At 37.5% G+C, this 17,228-nt stretch overlaps 1 protein-coding gene across 4 annotated transcripts in view; it reads right to left on the bottom strand.

The window, feature by feature from the left end:
• npas3 (neuronal PAS domain protein 3) overlaps positions 1–17,228 on the bottom strand; it is a 231,625-nt gene that overhangs the window by 5,013 nt on the left and 209,384 nt on the right. For all 4 annotated transcript variants that reach the window (XM_083544123.1, XM_083544124.1, XM_083544126.1 and 1 more), the window contains 5 exons: positions 11,907–12,025; positions 8,421–8,614; positions 7,468–7,574; positions 1,136–1,283; positions 674–789 (listed from right to left, as the gene is read on the bottom strand). In XM_083544123.1, the coding sequence (XP_083400249.1) occupies positions 674–789; positions 1,136–1,283; positions 7,468–7,574; positions 8,421–8,614; positions 11,907–12,025 (684 nt within the window). The remainder of the gene's footprint in view (positions 1–673; positions 790–1,135; positions 1,284–7,467; positions 7,575–8,420; positions 8,615–11,906; positions 12,026–17,228) is intronic.

The raw sequence follows: 17,228 nt of genomic DNA, 5'->3' as shown, positions 1-17,228 counted from the left end.
ATCATTGCTGTTACCCAACACTGGCATATTAAAGTCACGGTTTTTATTTTCTTTATTTGTCAGCTTTTTATTTCAACTTTCATTCACTCTTTATAGAGTTTGGTGGTATAAATAACGAGCCAACTGCTTTCTGAAACTGACTGAGTGAGCAAGGAAGAGTAGGATAGTAAGAGAGACTGATGATTGAGAGAAAAAAAAACCAGGGCATGAATTAGTCCAGCTGCAACTGGCACAGACTGTAACCTTTATGATAAATGCTGGCAAAGGGCTGGCCATGCCAAGGTGCCAGGAGGCAATATTCTGGCACCCTTTCCAATCTGTCAGTCTACCTCATCCTCTCAGTGCCCCCAAACCCATCTCTGGGATCATACTCAATCTTGTGCTGGAATGCATAATTAATATCTCCAGTTGACTGCCCAAGCTTAATGAACCTTTTAACCAGGTTTACTAGGAGCGTTGAAGTGCCATGCTTCTGTACCTTGCAGGGCAAAACTTTCCTTTTAAGGTGAACACTTAAAATAGTGTGGTCTGTAGACTACATAAGAGCTTGTTTAGGTTTGCCTGAGAATACAACTTATATGATGGACCTTATTTGTGCAGCAATACATTTATTTGTATGCTATCATTTCATAGTTGTTCTTTTATCCAGAGATGAAGATATAGTAGACTGTACCAGAGTTGTCCTTGGAATCAGACTCTGAGTCAGAGGTTTCTGAGGACTCTGAGGCTTTTTCTGGCAGATTCGGAAGCTGTGTGATATCCATGGGTGTGTCTTTGTATTCCGGATTACTGAGCACAAAAAAAAAGAGTGAGAGAGGTGAGAGAATTATTCACAGATCTGAACTGTTTCCAGGTGGAAGGAAGGTAAAATAACCTAGAGTACACTTTCTGAACATTTTAAACATCCTGATTGATCCAGTGTTCACGAGCACACATCTCTCTAATGATCTCAGGCTAAGGCGCTGCTCGTGCCCGCAAAGGGAGAGGAGATTAAATAGAGGCTTACAGAGATCTATTTATTTGGCTGTTGCTGCCTCACAATCGCAAATGGAAATCCTCCAGCTTTCTAATGGGAATTGACAAATAAGCGTCACAGTAATTTAGGATAACACTTAACTGAAAAAGCCCTGTTTACCTAAGCACATAGTTGACCCAGATGATGTTCTTCTCATTGGCATTCTTGGCATTGATAGCAATAGTGGCACTGGACTGGATCCAGATATAGCCTCCGTTCTTCTGTATCCAGCGATAGTATTTTGTCACACACTGGCCTTTATTCAGTACTATAAAGAAAGAGGCAAAGAGGAGAGAAAATAGTAACCATTTACAGTAGCAATCTGTTAAATCATAAGCTTTTATTGCTGCTCATTTCATAGATAAAAAAAAAGAAATTCATTATTCAATAATTTCAGAAGCTTAAAATATCTGATTTCATTGCATAAGATTTAAAGTGTTAGATTTAAAGGGCTATATTACATCTGCTATTTCCACACAAGAACACTGTACCCACACTGGCTCAGCAGAGTGCGCTGTGTCTGCTTGCACTGTCTTCTATGCTATGTCCTTGTCTGAAATGAATACTATACTCTGTCCTTGTCTGGCTGCAATAAATTTGGCTAAATTAAGTGCTAAATGTTATCTCAGCCGAAATGTATTTGCATTAATCATTTTTCTGTAAAGCTAAAATGGTCAGAATCACAAATTAAATGTTTGTTCGTTTAAATGTTGGAACAAAGAACATCATTTGAAAAAGAAGACTTTTGAGATAACTTTTTATACAAAAAGATCAGTAACTAAATAAACTGTACACTGTTAACTTTGTTTAAGTAAACCATTTAAAGCTACTTCTTTTTGTGGCATACATATGTAAAGGCAACAAATGAAAACACACACTCACACACACACACACTCACACACACACACACACACACACACACACACACACACACACACACACACACACACACACACACACACACACAAAACCAAACAATAACAAAAAAAACCCCTGAAACAAATATGTTTTTTTTGCCTTGATCATTGTGGCTAGTGGACATACCCTTGCTCTAACCTTCACAATTTCCTCACTATGGTCCAGAATATTGAAAGCCTGTGAATCTAAACTTGATACAGTCTTTTCTTTCAGGCAACAAAATGATTTACTTGGTAACAAATAAAAAATGAGCTTGAATTCATTTGTGAGATTTATGTCGAAAAAAAAAAATAAAAGCTGTAAAGTAAAATGAAGAAGAAAATCAAGCAACCCGTTTTAAAACTGATTCTGTACATAGTCCAGGCTTTGTTCGTTTCTCTCCTAATGAGCTGGGCTCATCTGCATTGCCGTCAATACACTGCAGCCCTGCCTCTGCCCAGTGCTGCTGCTGTGCAGGTGAGCCTTATTTTTTAACCCCTTTCACTTACACTGCCATTAAATCAATCAGGACCTGTTTGTGCTATTGATTTAGTAGTAATGAAGCCGCCCCTTCATTCTCTCTCTCTCTCTCTCTCTCTCTCTCTCTCTCTCTCTCTCTCTCTCTCTCTCTCCCTCTCTCTCTCTCTCTCTCTCTCTCTCTCTTTCTCGCGCCGTAGCCTTTGGAGGCATTAAAAGGAATACAGCATCTTTAATCTAGCTGTTCTCTCCTGGAGCCTCAGGCTAGCCTGGAGGATGAGCTCTCTCTCTCTCTCTCTCTCTCTCTCTCTCTCTCTGTCTCTCTCCCTCTCTCTCTTTGCTAGGCCTCTGTCCTTCACTTCCGTTTAATCACTTGGATACATTCCATAATAGCAGCTACCTTTCAGATACCCTTTACCCAATGTGGCCCCCATTCACAGCGGGAGAGGCAGGGGGAGTCATTGTCACATAAAAGCAAGTCATTTACACCCGTGAAATTGCTTTATGGAAAAGTCCTTGCAGTCCATTGGGGTATTAACGTAAAGACAAGCCTTTTATGAATGAGTAGGAAAGGTGCTGGAAATAAGACTCCTGGCTGGAGGCAGAGCTCCTGTTTCAGATCTGGGTGGTGTTTTGTGTTGTTTGCAGCATTGTACTAGAAACAGCTCTTGACCAGGCTTCACCCCGAGCTACGTTGCTGACTACATCGATGTGCTCTTAAGCAATAAATGCATCATATGAACAAATGATAATGTGCTCACCTACAAATTTTGAATTTGAAGGGCACACATCATTGTTGAAACTGATGACTGAACGAATTTACTGAATGTTAGCGATAAAAGAAATAAGTAATGGAAAAAGAATACCAGCACAAAGATGTCATGATTTATTTTCAGTAATCAGGTGAATAACAATTTTATAGATTTACCTATGAAAAATCTGTTAATAAAGGAAATGGCTATATACTTGGCGGTGTGTATCAGGTATATTCTTCTGTGTTTCTGCAGACGGTGGAGTCTGTCTTTAAGCTCAATAAGCAGTGAGGGGAGTCTTTCATTAAAGTCAGTTTGAACTAGTCTACAGAGAGCAGCTCTATGAATCTGCCTTCAGGCACACAGCTTCCCTCTCCTGGGGTTTCTGCACGCTTTTCTCAGCTATCTCTTTCCATCCCCCTTCCAGGCTGGTAAACACACACACACACACACACACACACACACACACACACACACACACACACACACACACACACACACACACACACACACACACCTATACACACATTATTTACAGTGTGTGTAAGATGCTTAGCTGTGTAACGGAACGCCTTTTGTGTTAATTTATGGTGTGCTGCTCCTGATCCGTGTCTGACACAGGTGAGGTCAGCTTTGTCACATTACATTTCTGCAGATAGAAAACATCTGCTTACATCAAACGCCTATGAAAAGAGCTGATGTTTGTACATTGGTCCAGGCACATCCAGCCATGTTCATTTTGTAACAGAAAATTGTTTGAAGCAAATGCAACAAGAATGTAGCCCATTAAAAGAAAAGAGAAAAATCCACAGGGCCAACTTATTTATTGTTAAAACTAAGGCTAAAATGTAATTAGCAAATTATAATACTATACAAATGTGGCAATGATGTTTCTAGACTTTTGCCTTCAGTGCACCTCTGGGACCATTATGTACATTTAAAATTTCAAGAGAAAAATTGGACATGAACAGGAGAGGAACAGCCACCTTGTCATGTTGAATAGTTGAGAGAAGACAGTTTGGGTTGAAGGGTTTTCTTTGACTTTCTCAGTAGAAAAAAAAATCAATTTCTATGCCGCAAAAAGAGGAATAGATGGCTCAGTAATATTCATTCAGCACAGGGATTTAGTTGTAAGCAGTGTATCTATGGTAACTGCAAATATCAAATTTTCTGAGCACTCTAATCACTATACAATTTTAATTACAAAATTATTTTGTTAATTTAATTTTAATATTCATTTCCCCTTTTCAGCAAGCTTTCAAAAATTCCAACCACTGTTTCTTTTGTATCTGACATTTTGTTATTTGTTGCATAATGCCAGTCAGTCGGCTGGGGGGTCGGGTGGGGTGTGTGTGTGTGTGTGTGTGTGTGTGTGTGTTAGAGCTGGCTATTGAGGCAGAATGGGCAGAGAGGTTAGTGCAGAGAGCCACGCTCTCTCATTTCCCTTACTCCAGCTGATCTGATGGCCTCATGTGACCTGATGTCACTCTCTGATTGGCAATCAGCAGAGAAGCGACTGCACAAGGAACGACTGCTGCTTCTTCAGCACACACTCCCAGCTTCGCTTGATGAGCCCTTCATTCAAACAGTAATGATCATTGCCATTAACTGTGTCAAACTTAGCTGGAATGGTCAGTGAGGTTACATGTGCAGAGTGTTCTCTAAGTGAGTAAAAACTTTCTTGACAATTAATTCAAGAAATGTTCGTCCAGATCGATGTTCATTATATTATTTCGATCAAAATATACGAAATTGATTGGAATTAAACTTTTTTGGACACCACAACTGTCTAATTACCTAAGGGCTTGAACAAACGAAGATTTAAAGTCATCTATAAGACTTCAGATTATAGAATTTCTTATAATCTCATGTATAATTAACTCCATATTTAACTGATATTTCTCCTGACAGGCACTTGCTGCAATGCTGCAGTTAAAACAATATCTGTTTGAGCAGTTGTTATTTTTATCTTAATAATTATAAAATGTGCAGCAAAATACAGTAAGACTTTCCCACATGAAATTTGCAGCTGGCCTTTGCCAACGCTTCCACTTTTATGTTAATTGCCTGCATTGTAATGTGTAATAGATGGTTAGACAGACAGGGACAGCTGGAGATTTGCGGTTCTGGGCAGCCCTCTGCCTTCTAACTCTCTCATCAATGCACTCCTCTCTGTTTTCTCTCTGCTGGGTTTCAAATCAAGGCCTAATGGACCCAATCTGGTGGCTTTTTAAGGCAAAGGGACACTGCAGTGCAGCGGTAATTGCACTCTAATTCAGTTGAACTTGCAATATCTAATCAGACAGCTCCAAATTCACCCAACAGCCCCAAGGACACTCGTCCTCCTCCACAAACACCTAATAAAGAGAGGGATTTATCCCCCCCCCCACTCCGCATGCCTCATCCCGCACTACTTAAATAATGGCAAGTTGCCTGCTGCCGAGGCAAGCATGCATTTACTGTATGAAACGCTACGCTGCTCTCAATGACGTTTTGAATGTCTGCCATGACGTCCAGGCGAGAGGAGAGTACAGGAAAAAAAAGTGCCCTGCCAAAACACACTTAACAGATGATTTAGGATATTCAAAAAGCACGGTCGCACCTCTAGGCAGTCAGTATACCTCCTACAGAGAACGATGAAAGTAAAGTGTGCCAAAGGTTGTGGAGCCTTTAAAGAGTATTCCTGTGGGGTTTTTGCCAAGATAAACACTTCATGGTGCAAAGGTGTGATCAAAATGCACTGGCTGTATAGGGAGAAGTGCAGCTTAACCCGAGAGGAGCACTGAGACACTTATACACACAAATCTGCTAAAACTACCTGTTCTGAGTGGCCTAAAATCATGTTCATGATGCAGAAGCCGGAGTTAAAACTACACAAAAGTCTAAATTTGTGAATATTCCTGCTTAAATGATGCAATTTAGGTTTCTGATATAGCAGATGTTTATACCTGTTTTTATTTTCTGTATGTATGATAAAAAACCTTTGCATCTTTAAAGTATAATCATGGCCTAAAGATGACATTTAATATTAGGCTATAAATAAGTAAGTTGCTTCAGTCTGGTAAGCTGAAGAATATTTATTTGAAATTATATGAGCAAAAATATATAAATTGGCATCAGCCAATATAAAGTCCCAATTCAAGACTTTTAAATTGACATTTGGGTATTTTTACATCTAAGACAATGGAAAGTAATCTTTTAAAATCCCTGCTTTCCAACATTTATTCAGGCTACAGTAAATGCTTATGGGAGGATGTCTAAATAAGCGTTACAGTATTAAAAAAAATGTCACCTCATTGCTCCTTAACTACATCCTTGATTGAATGGCAAATCTGTCCATTAATATGGCAAAGTTTGTTATGGGATTGAAAACTTACTTAATACTCATGTAAAATACTTCAAATAGGAATAAATGACTAAAAGACACAGTCGTCTACAGTAAAACTGGTAATATAATGTTCAAGAAAGGATTACATAAGGCCTATAAAATACAGTAAAATGCAGCAAAGTTCATTTGTGTTACAAAAGGCTGAACTGTTGCCACAGTTAATTTTAAAACATCAGTCATTTAGATTTTATGAAGGTATTTAAATATTATCCTGTATTGACACTGTACCTAGCTGCTCATGACCTATAATAAACACAGAACCCAATATTTTTTTTACCTAGTCTAACTAAAGCTAAAGTATCACAACTTATATTTGTCAGCTAGAGGTTGTGATATGTCAGCTAGTAGTAGTGTGTACATAAACACTATAGCATATGGATGATATTTAATGAGTGTAAGAATGTATACACACAGCCTAATGCTCAGATCTTAGACCACTGGGGAAAAGCAATATGGTAATGATTCCCCTCTTTCATTTACATAATTTGTATATATAATATATATATATATATATATATATATATATATATATATATATATATATATATATATATATATATATATATATTTATTATTTTTTTTTTCAACACTATTTCTGTTAACAGTTTAACATGACAGTTGCCAAATACCAAGGGAATGTTTATTTTTGTTTGTCAACAGAGTTACATGACAGCATTCTGTAAAGAAATTAAGCTTTTCACCTGCTTATTATAGCTTGTTACATTGACGTGACTAGACTATTAAAATGACCATGGACAATATTGCTTCTGTTTTTTTTATGACTCTCAGCTGACGGTGACTTTGAGAAGAGACTGTTGTGCTCTAGTAGAGCATATAAATAGTGCAGGCATTCAAACATGCTCTGTTCAAATCAAATCAGCAGAAAATATTTATGAATGATAGTTTTGTTACCATTCACAAGGCCTGTAGTTACTTACAATCTAAATGGCTGTGCCGAATGCCCTCCACGTCCTCGGCATGAATAAACTGATAACATCTTTTTCCTATGATATCCACAGGTGTCAGGTCCATGTAGTCGCTAATTCTGTAGGGGAATAAAACGTGTTAATCCGCATGTATTTATCATGCTGTTACACAGAGGCTAGCAAAATCAGTCAAAGGATCTTTATTGAAATGTGCGTGCAGTAAAGAATCAATGCTTTTCAAATTCTCAAGTGAATTAATGCTGTCTGTTAATCTCTACCTTTACATAATGAAAAATTAATTCAATTGAAGCACAAATAACACATTCGCGTCAGAATTGTTTACTCATGTGTTATATACCAAAGGTTTTTTGAATGCTATTCAAAATGTCCTTGTAGGTACACAGTAAGCACTAGGATACTAGAAAAAACTGCTTAGAGAAACAGCTGGACTCTTAGAGGGTAAGCCTGAGATCGAACATTAAAAAAAAGCTTTGCAATGATGATAACTATGCAATAGACTTGGCCAGATGCCATTCTCTCATAAATATGTTAAGTGAAGGGAGCAGTAAAAAATTCAGCAGCCACTGGGGTGACTTTAATCCTCAAGACATAAATAAAACTAATAAAACTAATAAGACATTTCCTTTCAAGCCAGACCAAATTAGGATGTTCTCATTTTGCAGAACTGAAATGGCTTTGATAGTAACAGAGGGCTTGAAAGTAAAAAAATAAAGTCTTTCTGGGCCGAGTTTCAAAAGAACGATAGATGTGGCAGGAGCAACAATCAGGCACAGCACATATGGTTAAACAAAAAATTAAGCATCTGATGAGGATCAATCATACAATATTCTGAATATGATATTCTTTTTTTTTTTTTTTTGCAATAAATGTCTAACACAACAACCGATCAGACTCAGACTTAATAGCATTGATCTAGCACTTGTGAAAAAAGAGAATTTGTTTACCTATTTTCACAGTAGACAATGTTGAGGTCCATGTTGACCCGTGTGACAAACATCTGGCAGTCGATGCGAACCTCGTTTATAGTGGGGGGAGGGAGGGCATGAGCCACCACCACCATGCCCATAATCTGATTTGGCACTGAACGATTGTGCGTTAGAGCCATTCTTATCCTCAGCCTGCCTGTGATGTGGATCACCTTTGATAAAACAAAGAGATCGAACAGAGTATAGCAAAGTTCACAATACATAACATTAAATATAGATTATGTGCTTTATCTATAAGCAACCTCATTCAAATATAAACTAAACTACTATCCTAGACACAGACAAGGCCATTTTAACCCGACAGCTTTTATTAAGGCTTTACCACCAGACAGAATGGAAGAATATGATAATATTAAACTAATATTATACCTATTAAAAAGTGAAGTAAAAATGGTTTTATTCTTTATAAAATAATTAAAATGTGAAAGCAGAAAATAACATAAAAAACTACATTTGTCTAGCTTCAAAATTTTATAAAGCTTTGAACTCTTCCCGTCTTTTTGCCCTGAGAGGACAAGGACTAGATAGGCAACCCTGTGATTTTTTTCAAGGAGAAGTTGTCTATCTATTTTAACCAGCAAGACAAACCGGAGGGGGAATTGTATTGTAGTTTTTTTCTTTTTTTTTTTTACTTCTGACACTGGGTTTTCACTGCTTCACCTCTGAGATGTTAGCATCTTCATTCATACAGGCAGATTTGGCCTCTAAAGTAACTTCTCTCTCAGACCACGAGCGCTCTTTGATGCTTTGGATTGCTCCGCTGGGGGGACAGAACAAAACCAAGGACTGAGCAACTTCCACTTTAATGAAAATGAGGCCTCTTCTGAGCCTGGACTTGAAGCTGGAATGCAGGAGTTTTAACACTCAAGAAACCAAAGGCTATCACAAATTAGGGAGCAATTAACTAAGTTTATAACTTTCCAGGAACTGTTACAATCAATTTGATTCCAGTTGGCACAATGTTTCTGCATTAATCTTTATTCTTTTAGCTTACATTAGCTATATATAAATGTTATAATCAGTAATACTTTAACAAAATATTTTAATAAATCTCACCAAAAAAGTATTATTATTTTCATGATGTCTACTTAATTATTTAAAATGCAATGTAATTTTTAACTATTGAAGACCATAGTAAACACACTCTATAGCCACAAGCTTTATTTAGAATTTTCTGTAAAGCACAAATTAAACTTAGCGAACCTCCATAGGTATTGCATTCAGAGCCAGCCTTTTTGTATAAACAGTTGACTATTTGCTTCCCCTGCAGATAACAGCATTACTTTGTGTCTGGGTTATTGACTGTGTGTGTGTGTGTGTGTGTGTGTGTGTGTGGGGGGGGGGGGGGGGGGGGAACACTGATGTTATTTATTCTTTTTTCAATATGTCATGGCTAGATGTTCAAAGCCATGCTATATTGGAAATATACAACACATATTGCTGAAATGCAAACAGAAAGAAAGAACCAGAAACCTATCCTGCTGCAATATATTTTAGAGACTATTATACAGAAAAATATATACTGAAATGCTTAATTTATGTCAATCATTTTATTGTGTCAAAAGACATGATTGGAATTTGTTTTATGAAATCCTTACATCCGGTAAGAATGTTCAATATTTAAAGGATGTCTCTGTAGCTGTTGAATATTATATTATGTAAATAATAATAAAAAAAAAGAAATCCAGGGATCGAGAGTAGCCTGGCTCCAAAATGGATGGAGGTGTGCTTGAGGATGAATTGGCACAAGATTGCTGTGTGGAGCTAATAGTATTCATCTGGAGTCGGTGTGGATGAGACTGAGAGATTGGCATGTAGAGACACTTAACACAGCTGTTGCCAGTTTTCAATAAGACATCACAGCACAATGCCAGAGACAGAAAATGTCTAAATAGTAGCTGATATCAAACCCACATGCATCTTCTCATAAACTGTGCAGCACTCCAGAGAGAGGATCTTTTGCGAGATCCAAGGTGCAAGACCACAAAACGCAGTTTCTTAAAAACCTGCAGACCCTTTTAATAAATAAACATTCAAATGTATTAAATATGTACAAAATGGAAATGATCTTTTTAGAAGCCCAAAGCCGGGGGCATCGAAAAGTTAGTTTTTTTGAAAATACAACTTTTGAAGTAATTGCCACAAAGAGAGTGTCGGCATTAAATTGCTGCAGGAGTGCTCTTGGCAAGAACATCATAAGCACTGGCAAAACATTAAATATGCTCAGGCTGTTAAATGCAAACTGACGCGGCAAGGGCTCGCTATGGCTGCGGTGAGAGGCAGGCGCATAGCATATCTCAATTTAATACAAGCCAACATAACAAAGGGATCAATTTTTATAATTCATGGTTTAGCACACAATGCACTCTCTCTCCCCCCTTGCCTCTCTTGGCCTTTCTCCCCCCACCTCCCTCCCATCCCCACATTGGTGAATATAGAGGAGGTATACATAAAAAATAAGATTCATCCATTCCTAGGCATTCTCTAGAGTGCTTTTGAAATGTGATACAGCACAAATAATGACGTGCAGCATTTACATGAGTGCATTAAATGAGATGAATCCTGAGATATGCTGAAAAAAGGAGATGGGCTAAGCTGGAGAGGAATTCACTTTGATCTGACCTCCAGAGTGAAGAGCGGATATAAGCAGCCATGATGCTAGCCTCTCTGATTCCTGTCTATCACCTAATGTCGGCGTGCCGTAAAATTCAGACCTTTGAATTATGTAACAATGTGAGGGTTAACTTCATTCAGAATAAATATATTAAGAGATATCCATATGTTATTTATACGATACGAATAGCGTTTTACAAATGCAAATATTTATGCACTAGGTTGGCTTCCTGGATATTTGCATCAAATTCATGTCCAGACAGATGCTGAAGTCACAAAGGGGGGATGAGAAGCTCGGGAAGGAGATGGCTGTCTCTCCATCTATCATTAACATGTATATCGTCCTTACACAGAGATCTCAGCACCACATTTCCAGAATAAAAAAACCCTGTAAGGCATAAGATGTTAAACCAGACACACTACTTAGATTATGTACAAACCAAAGAGTTTGAAATTTTTTATGCACAAGGTCTCTGATTGGTGTGATTCAACCCTCAAGCACAAGCCTCTATGAAACATTCGGTGTTTAATTTTGTAGAAAGTATTTAAAGTGAACAAATCAATTAGAGCATGTACTGATAAAAATGAAAGACACAAGCTCCTTCTAGTCTGCAGGCCAAAATGTGAGACTCGCTTGTGTAAAATCCATCAGCATATCCCAAAACAGCTCTAATCAAATAAGCCACAGAAGCTGTCAGCACGGCGAACGTAATATATTCAGCCAAACGTCCGCTACACACTGTATTACCACACACAGGGGAGCTGTGATTGAGTGCAAGGAGATTTAGCTGCTCAACTGAAGAGCCAGAAGGCCCTGAGACTCGGCGTTACCTTGTAGCCAGAGGACTTGATGTGGACGCCTCTCTTAGTCAACGTGGACTTCATTCGTATGAAGAAGGAGCGCTCCAATGTGTTATCTGGAGAGAGGTGACTCGGACTGCTGGACTCCACTGCAGGAGCAAACACAACAGAAAAAAAAAAATCCAATTACTTTACTTTACTTGTCCAGTAAGGTAGTCTGCAGTTAAGCCCTGGAGAGGAGACGATATTAAACAGCTCTGCTTGTAAGAAGTCCTCATTGAGTTTCTATCACCTAGAGCTGGCTGTTTAATGGAAGAGCACAACCTAATGAGGAAATACAAAATGTCAATAGAATTTTGACAATGTTTTAATTATGGCGCTATAAAAGCAAAAACAGTTGCCTGTTCCAGTGTGATAACTGCTTTATGATACTGTACAAACACAGTTCAGAAGGCTAACATGACATACATTCCTAATGAGCAGATTTAGACAAGACCTTCATTCAGGTTTAATGTTAAAATACACACACAAAATGCTAGTTTGCTCATGCCAACAGATGGTGGCTAATACCCAGTATACATAGACATATTTGCTCAGCTTACTAGGTACAACTTTTTTAAAGTAACATTTATCTTATAATTTACAAATCAAAAATTTTCTCAAAATGTGGAATGTAGTTGATCAGCCAAGGTGGGTTTGGTGTTTGGACGTTTGCTTCTTTAGTTTTATATGAACGTTACAGTGGTAACAAAAATTCTGTTATAAAATTAATTCAAATTCTTTTTCATAAGCATGTATTGTGAATAGTTTCTCTAAGACCCCAGACCATATCCCTTGAAAGACAAAACTGTATCAGAAATGGAAATAATGTGATTTATATAACAATTATGTTTTGAACTTAAATCTGTATATAAAGATAAATGATTAATAATTAATAAAGTAACTTCATGGGCTATTATTTATTAGTTACATTAGCTTCTTCCAAACTCAAACATAACTAAATGTAAATTTGAACCCTTATCTCTTATACAGTAGGCTCACTTTGATTTGTTGAAATTAGGCACTCTTTGAATGTGAATTAACATCAACACAACTGATTTTTTTTCCCTCACAAGAAGGCGCACAGCAGTGTTAACAATGAGACATTTCTGTATTCAGCCAGCGCCATTCTGCATATCAGACAGGGAGCTCAAGAGACAGAACACAAGTGTTTGGACAGAACTGGAAGACTTGAATAGAATGAGATTACTAAGAAGACACGAGGAGAAACTATATGACAAACTGCGCTCTAAATGACAAGAGTGCAGTGGCATTGCTTAAAAAACAGAGCCACTCATGGAGAAAAAGAACACAGTTGCTCTCTCTTTTTACACTTGTAACATGGCAATGGTCTCTTTCTCTGATTCCTCTCGCTTTCCCTTTCTCACTCATTGTTTTATTTTCTGAAAGCGGAGGAATACTCTTTTTTTTCATGAATCTTTTCTCTCTCTCTCTCTTGCTGACTGAGGAGAAATACCATCTCTCTCTCTCTCTCTCTCTCTCTCTCTCTCTCTCTCTCTCTCTCTCTCTCTCTCTCTCTCTCTCTCTCTCTCTCACACACTCATGAAGCTGTGATTCTCTGTCCTTCTGAGAACGTGAATTAAATGACATTTAAAATCCAACTAGTCCTTTATCACTCTGGGGAAAAGGCAGAGCCATGTTATATTTAGTCATTTCATTTCTTCTGATTAAATATGAATTACTATGAAATTTTTTCTCATCATCTAACACAGCAGAATACGCCAACTGCTTTTTAATACACTACATAAGCACAAACTTCAGCTCTAAGAGTTTAATTCGCCTCTCTAATCCAATCACATCAACCTTATTTCTCTTATCAGAGATTCCCATTTTGAATTAAATGAGCTCATTAGTTTTAATCAAAGGCAGAGAGATCAAAACTTACACTTAAATGCTTTAGATCAGAGCTGTCAGTCAAGCGTAGAGTTCTATTTTACTAAAACACAAGATCAGAAGCCCTTAGAACTCTGCATTTTCATTAGGCATGTGGCAGGCTGAAGGAAATGCAGCATTCTTTCTTTGACACTGTGTGAAGAAGAGAGGTCATTTACAACATGCCCTCTATGAGCGCTCACTGCAGGTATTGGCTGGAATATGAATTATATATATTTTTTCTGTAGTAAAGCACCTGAAGATACAGCTTTTATGAGAGGATCTGTATATTAATGTGAAAAGATCATTAGTTGGAGTGTGTGTAGGCGTCTATACAAAACACTTTATCATTCCAATCGCCTTTTTAGACATAAATCTGTTTCTTGTGCTACTACTATTAAGGCTTACAGTTGTTGTAGCTCTCCAAACCACAACTGTCACAATTTTCCACTGATCCCAAATCTATTCGATCAGCCAAAGATGTGTTTGTTTACTGACATGCTTCCTTGCGTTTTCACTGGAGTGATTTTTTTAATTTACAAAATCCTATCTAACTAGCGATGGAAGTCTTCATCACCCAAAATCTTTTCTGCAAATACCTTTCTCAAACATAGATTACTGTAATGTATTAAATTGAACAAAACCTCATCATGTAGAAGAACAGCTGTAATGTTATGAGGAATCTCATAGAATGATTTTGGGATAGTGCCCTCCGGACACCACCCACTGAAATTAAAGCTGGAAATTCAATTTAATTAACCTGGAAATTAAATGAATGTGAAAATGAACTAAACTGGAAAGCCTTTGTGGAGATATTATAGTTCTGCTTTAAACCTGTAATACAGACTTGCTTTGATCTGAAGCATGTGTATAAATGATTTTGTTACAAACTTCTATACAGGTAGCCTGTATTCTGATGAATTTATAAATCCTTATGGACTAATATATATATATATACACTTTAATAAATATAAATATAGTGTCCCACAGATACTGCCAAATCACTGATATTCTAAGATCCTGCAATGTTGAAATCAAACAATACAAGAACAAGTAACAAAGTAACACAAAGTAAAAAATATCAATACAGATTACTTTGTGTGTGTAAGTATTTATGTGTTTGGGAATGTGTGTAGTTACTAGAAGCTTAATGTATCGCAGATTAGAAATTCTTGAGTCCAGTGTTATCTTTAGTCCAGATTACAAGGTTTAGCTTCCACCTTATTAATACATCTAATTTAATTATTCATGTGCTGAATCTGGTATTTCAAAAGGAAAAAAAAACGCAAATCATCAAAAATATTTGGGCCTGCAGACTGACATCCTGCTATACAGTATGGTTTTTGACTTAACTGCAATTTATATTCTGTGCTGCGTTCCTGATCATTGTTTAGACTTGTTTAGAAAATTCCATTGCATTTTGCTTCCTTGCACCTCTCAAGGATTTACTCGATGCTGCAAACATCTTGTTAAATCCCCAAACCCACTAATATATTGCAGAATTCTTCAGCCAGCTTTTCACACAGCAGATATTATTCTTGCACGTTTAAAATACAATCTCCTCTAATACACTACTCTCCTATTGTGAATCTGCTGCTCATATATACCTGACAATATCTGAGATGATATTAAAGGGAGGATATCATTTATGTGAAAGCGCAGTAATTTATAGTTCGGGAAGGCTCTGGGATTAATTTTCTTGATGAAACCCTTGGGAATAGTTGTCTCTAGGAGTAAGTGATGAGATTTTAAAAGTATTACTCAGCATGCTTTGAGTGTTGACCATCAATTACTTGTCTGGCATGGCCTGATGCCCACTCAATCCTTTACTCTAAGTCTTTTACAGGGTAACTCATGGGCCAGACAACGATTACTTACTCAAGCCAGATGTCAGATTAAGGGAACAGGGTTGAGGGATGGGGGGTGGAGGTCAGATTATGTCATTAGTGTTAATTCACACATACTGGATTAGAATTTAAAACTTTACTAACTATGAGCACTGTGAGTAAATCAAGTAATATGAATTGTATGGCATGAAAAATATATAAAATAATAAAATGCAATAACTGCAAAAAAAACCCCAAAAACCCCACACTGCTTTGAAACTCTGTTAAATTATAGATGCTGACATAAACAATATTCTAAGCAGATTCCCATGAGGCCTCTTTGTAGCCATCGTATCTTTAGAGGTATGTGTGTGTGTGTGTGTGTGTGTGTGTGTGTGTGTGTGTGTGTGTGTGTGTGTGTGTGTGTGTGTGTGTGTATTATCCCAGTTTCCATAGCAACCCCACTACAATGTGGCGAACATGCACTTACAAACAGTCACGGTGTAGCCGTGCTAGCGAGAGCATAAACACTCGAGCAGAACTCCAAAGCCCTACAGAATGCTTGAAACATATGAGGTGTGAAGCATATCTGTGTGCCATCTATAAATATGAACTAAAACACTGCCATGTTTAGCATATATGTATATGTATATATATATATATATATATATATATATATATATATATATATATATATATATATATATATATATATATATATATATATATATACATATACATATATGCTAAACATGGCAGTGTTTTAGTTCTTACATATACATATATACAGTGTAAATAAGTATTTGAACACCCTGCTATTTTGCAAGTTCTCCCACTTAGAAATCATGGAGGGGTCTGAAATTGTCATCGTAGGTGCATGTCCACTGTGAGAGACAAAATCTAAAAAAAAAAAAATCCAGAAATCACAATATATGATTTTTAAACTATTTATTTGTATGATACAGCTGCAAATAAGTATTTAAACACCTGTCTATCAGCTAGAATTCTGACCCTCAAAGACCTGTTAGTCTGCCTTTAAAATGTCCACCTCCACTACATTTATTATCCTAAATTAGATGCACCTGTTTGAGGTCGTTAGCTGCAAAAAGACACCTGTCCACTCCATACAATCAGTAAGAATCCAACTACTAACATGGCCAAGACCAAAGAGCTGTCCAACGACACTAGAGACAAAATTGTAAACCTCCACAAGGCTGGAAAGGGCTACGGTGAAATTGCCAAGCAGCTTGGTGAAAAAAGGTCCACTGTTGGAGCAATCATTAGAAAATGGAAGAAGCTAAACATGACTGTCAATCTCCCTCGGACTGGGGCTCCATGCAAGATCTCACCTCGTGGGGTCACAACAATCCTAAGGAAGGTGAGAAATCAGCCCAGAACACCACGGGAGAAGCTGGTCAATGACCTGAAAAGAGCTGGGACCACCGTTTCCAAGGTTACTGTTGGTAATACACTAAGACGTCATGGTTTGAAATTATGCATGGCACAGAAGGTTCCCCTGCTTAAACCAGCACATGTCCAGGCACGTCTTAAGTTTGCCAATGACCATTTGGATGATCCAGAGGAGTCATGGGAG

This window comes from Silurus aristotelis (assembly GCF_946808225.1).
Source record: "Silurus aristotelis genome assembly, chromosome: 6".
Taxonomy (NCBI): domain Eukaryota; kingdom Metazoa; phylum Chordata; class Actinopteri; order Siluriformes; family Siluridae; genus Silurus; species Silurus aristotelis.
Note: the sequence above shows the minus strand (reverse complement) of the source record. Positions and strands in the feature narration are given on the sequence as shown.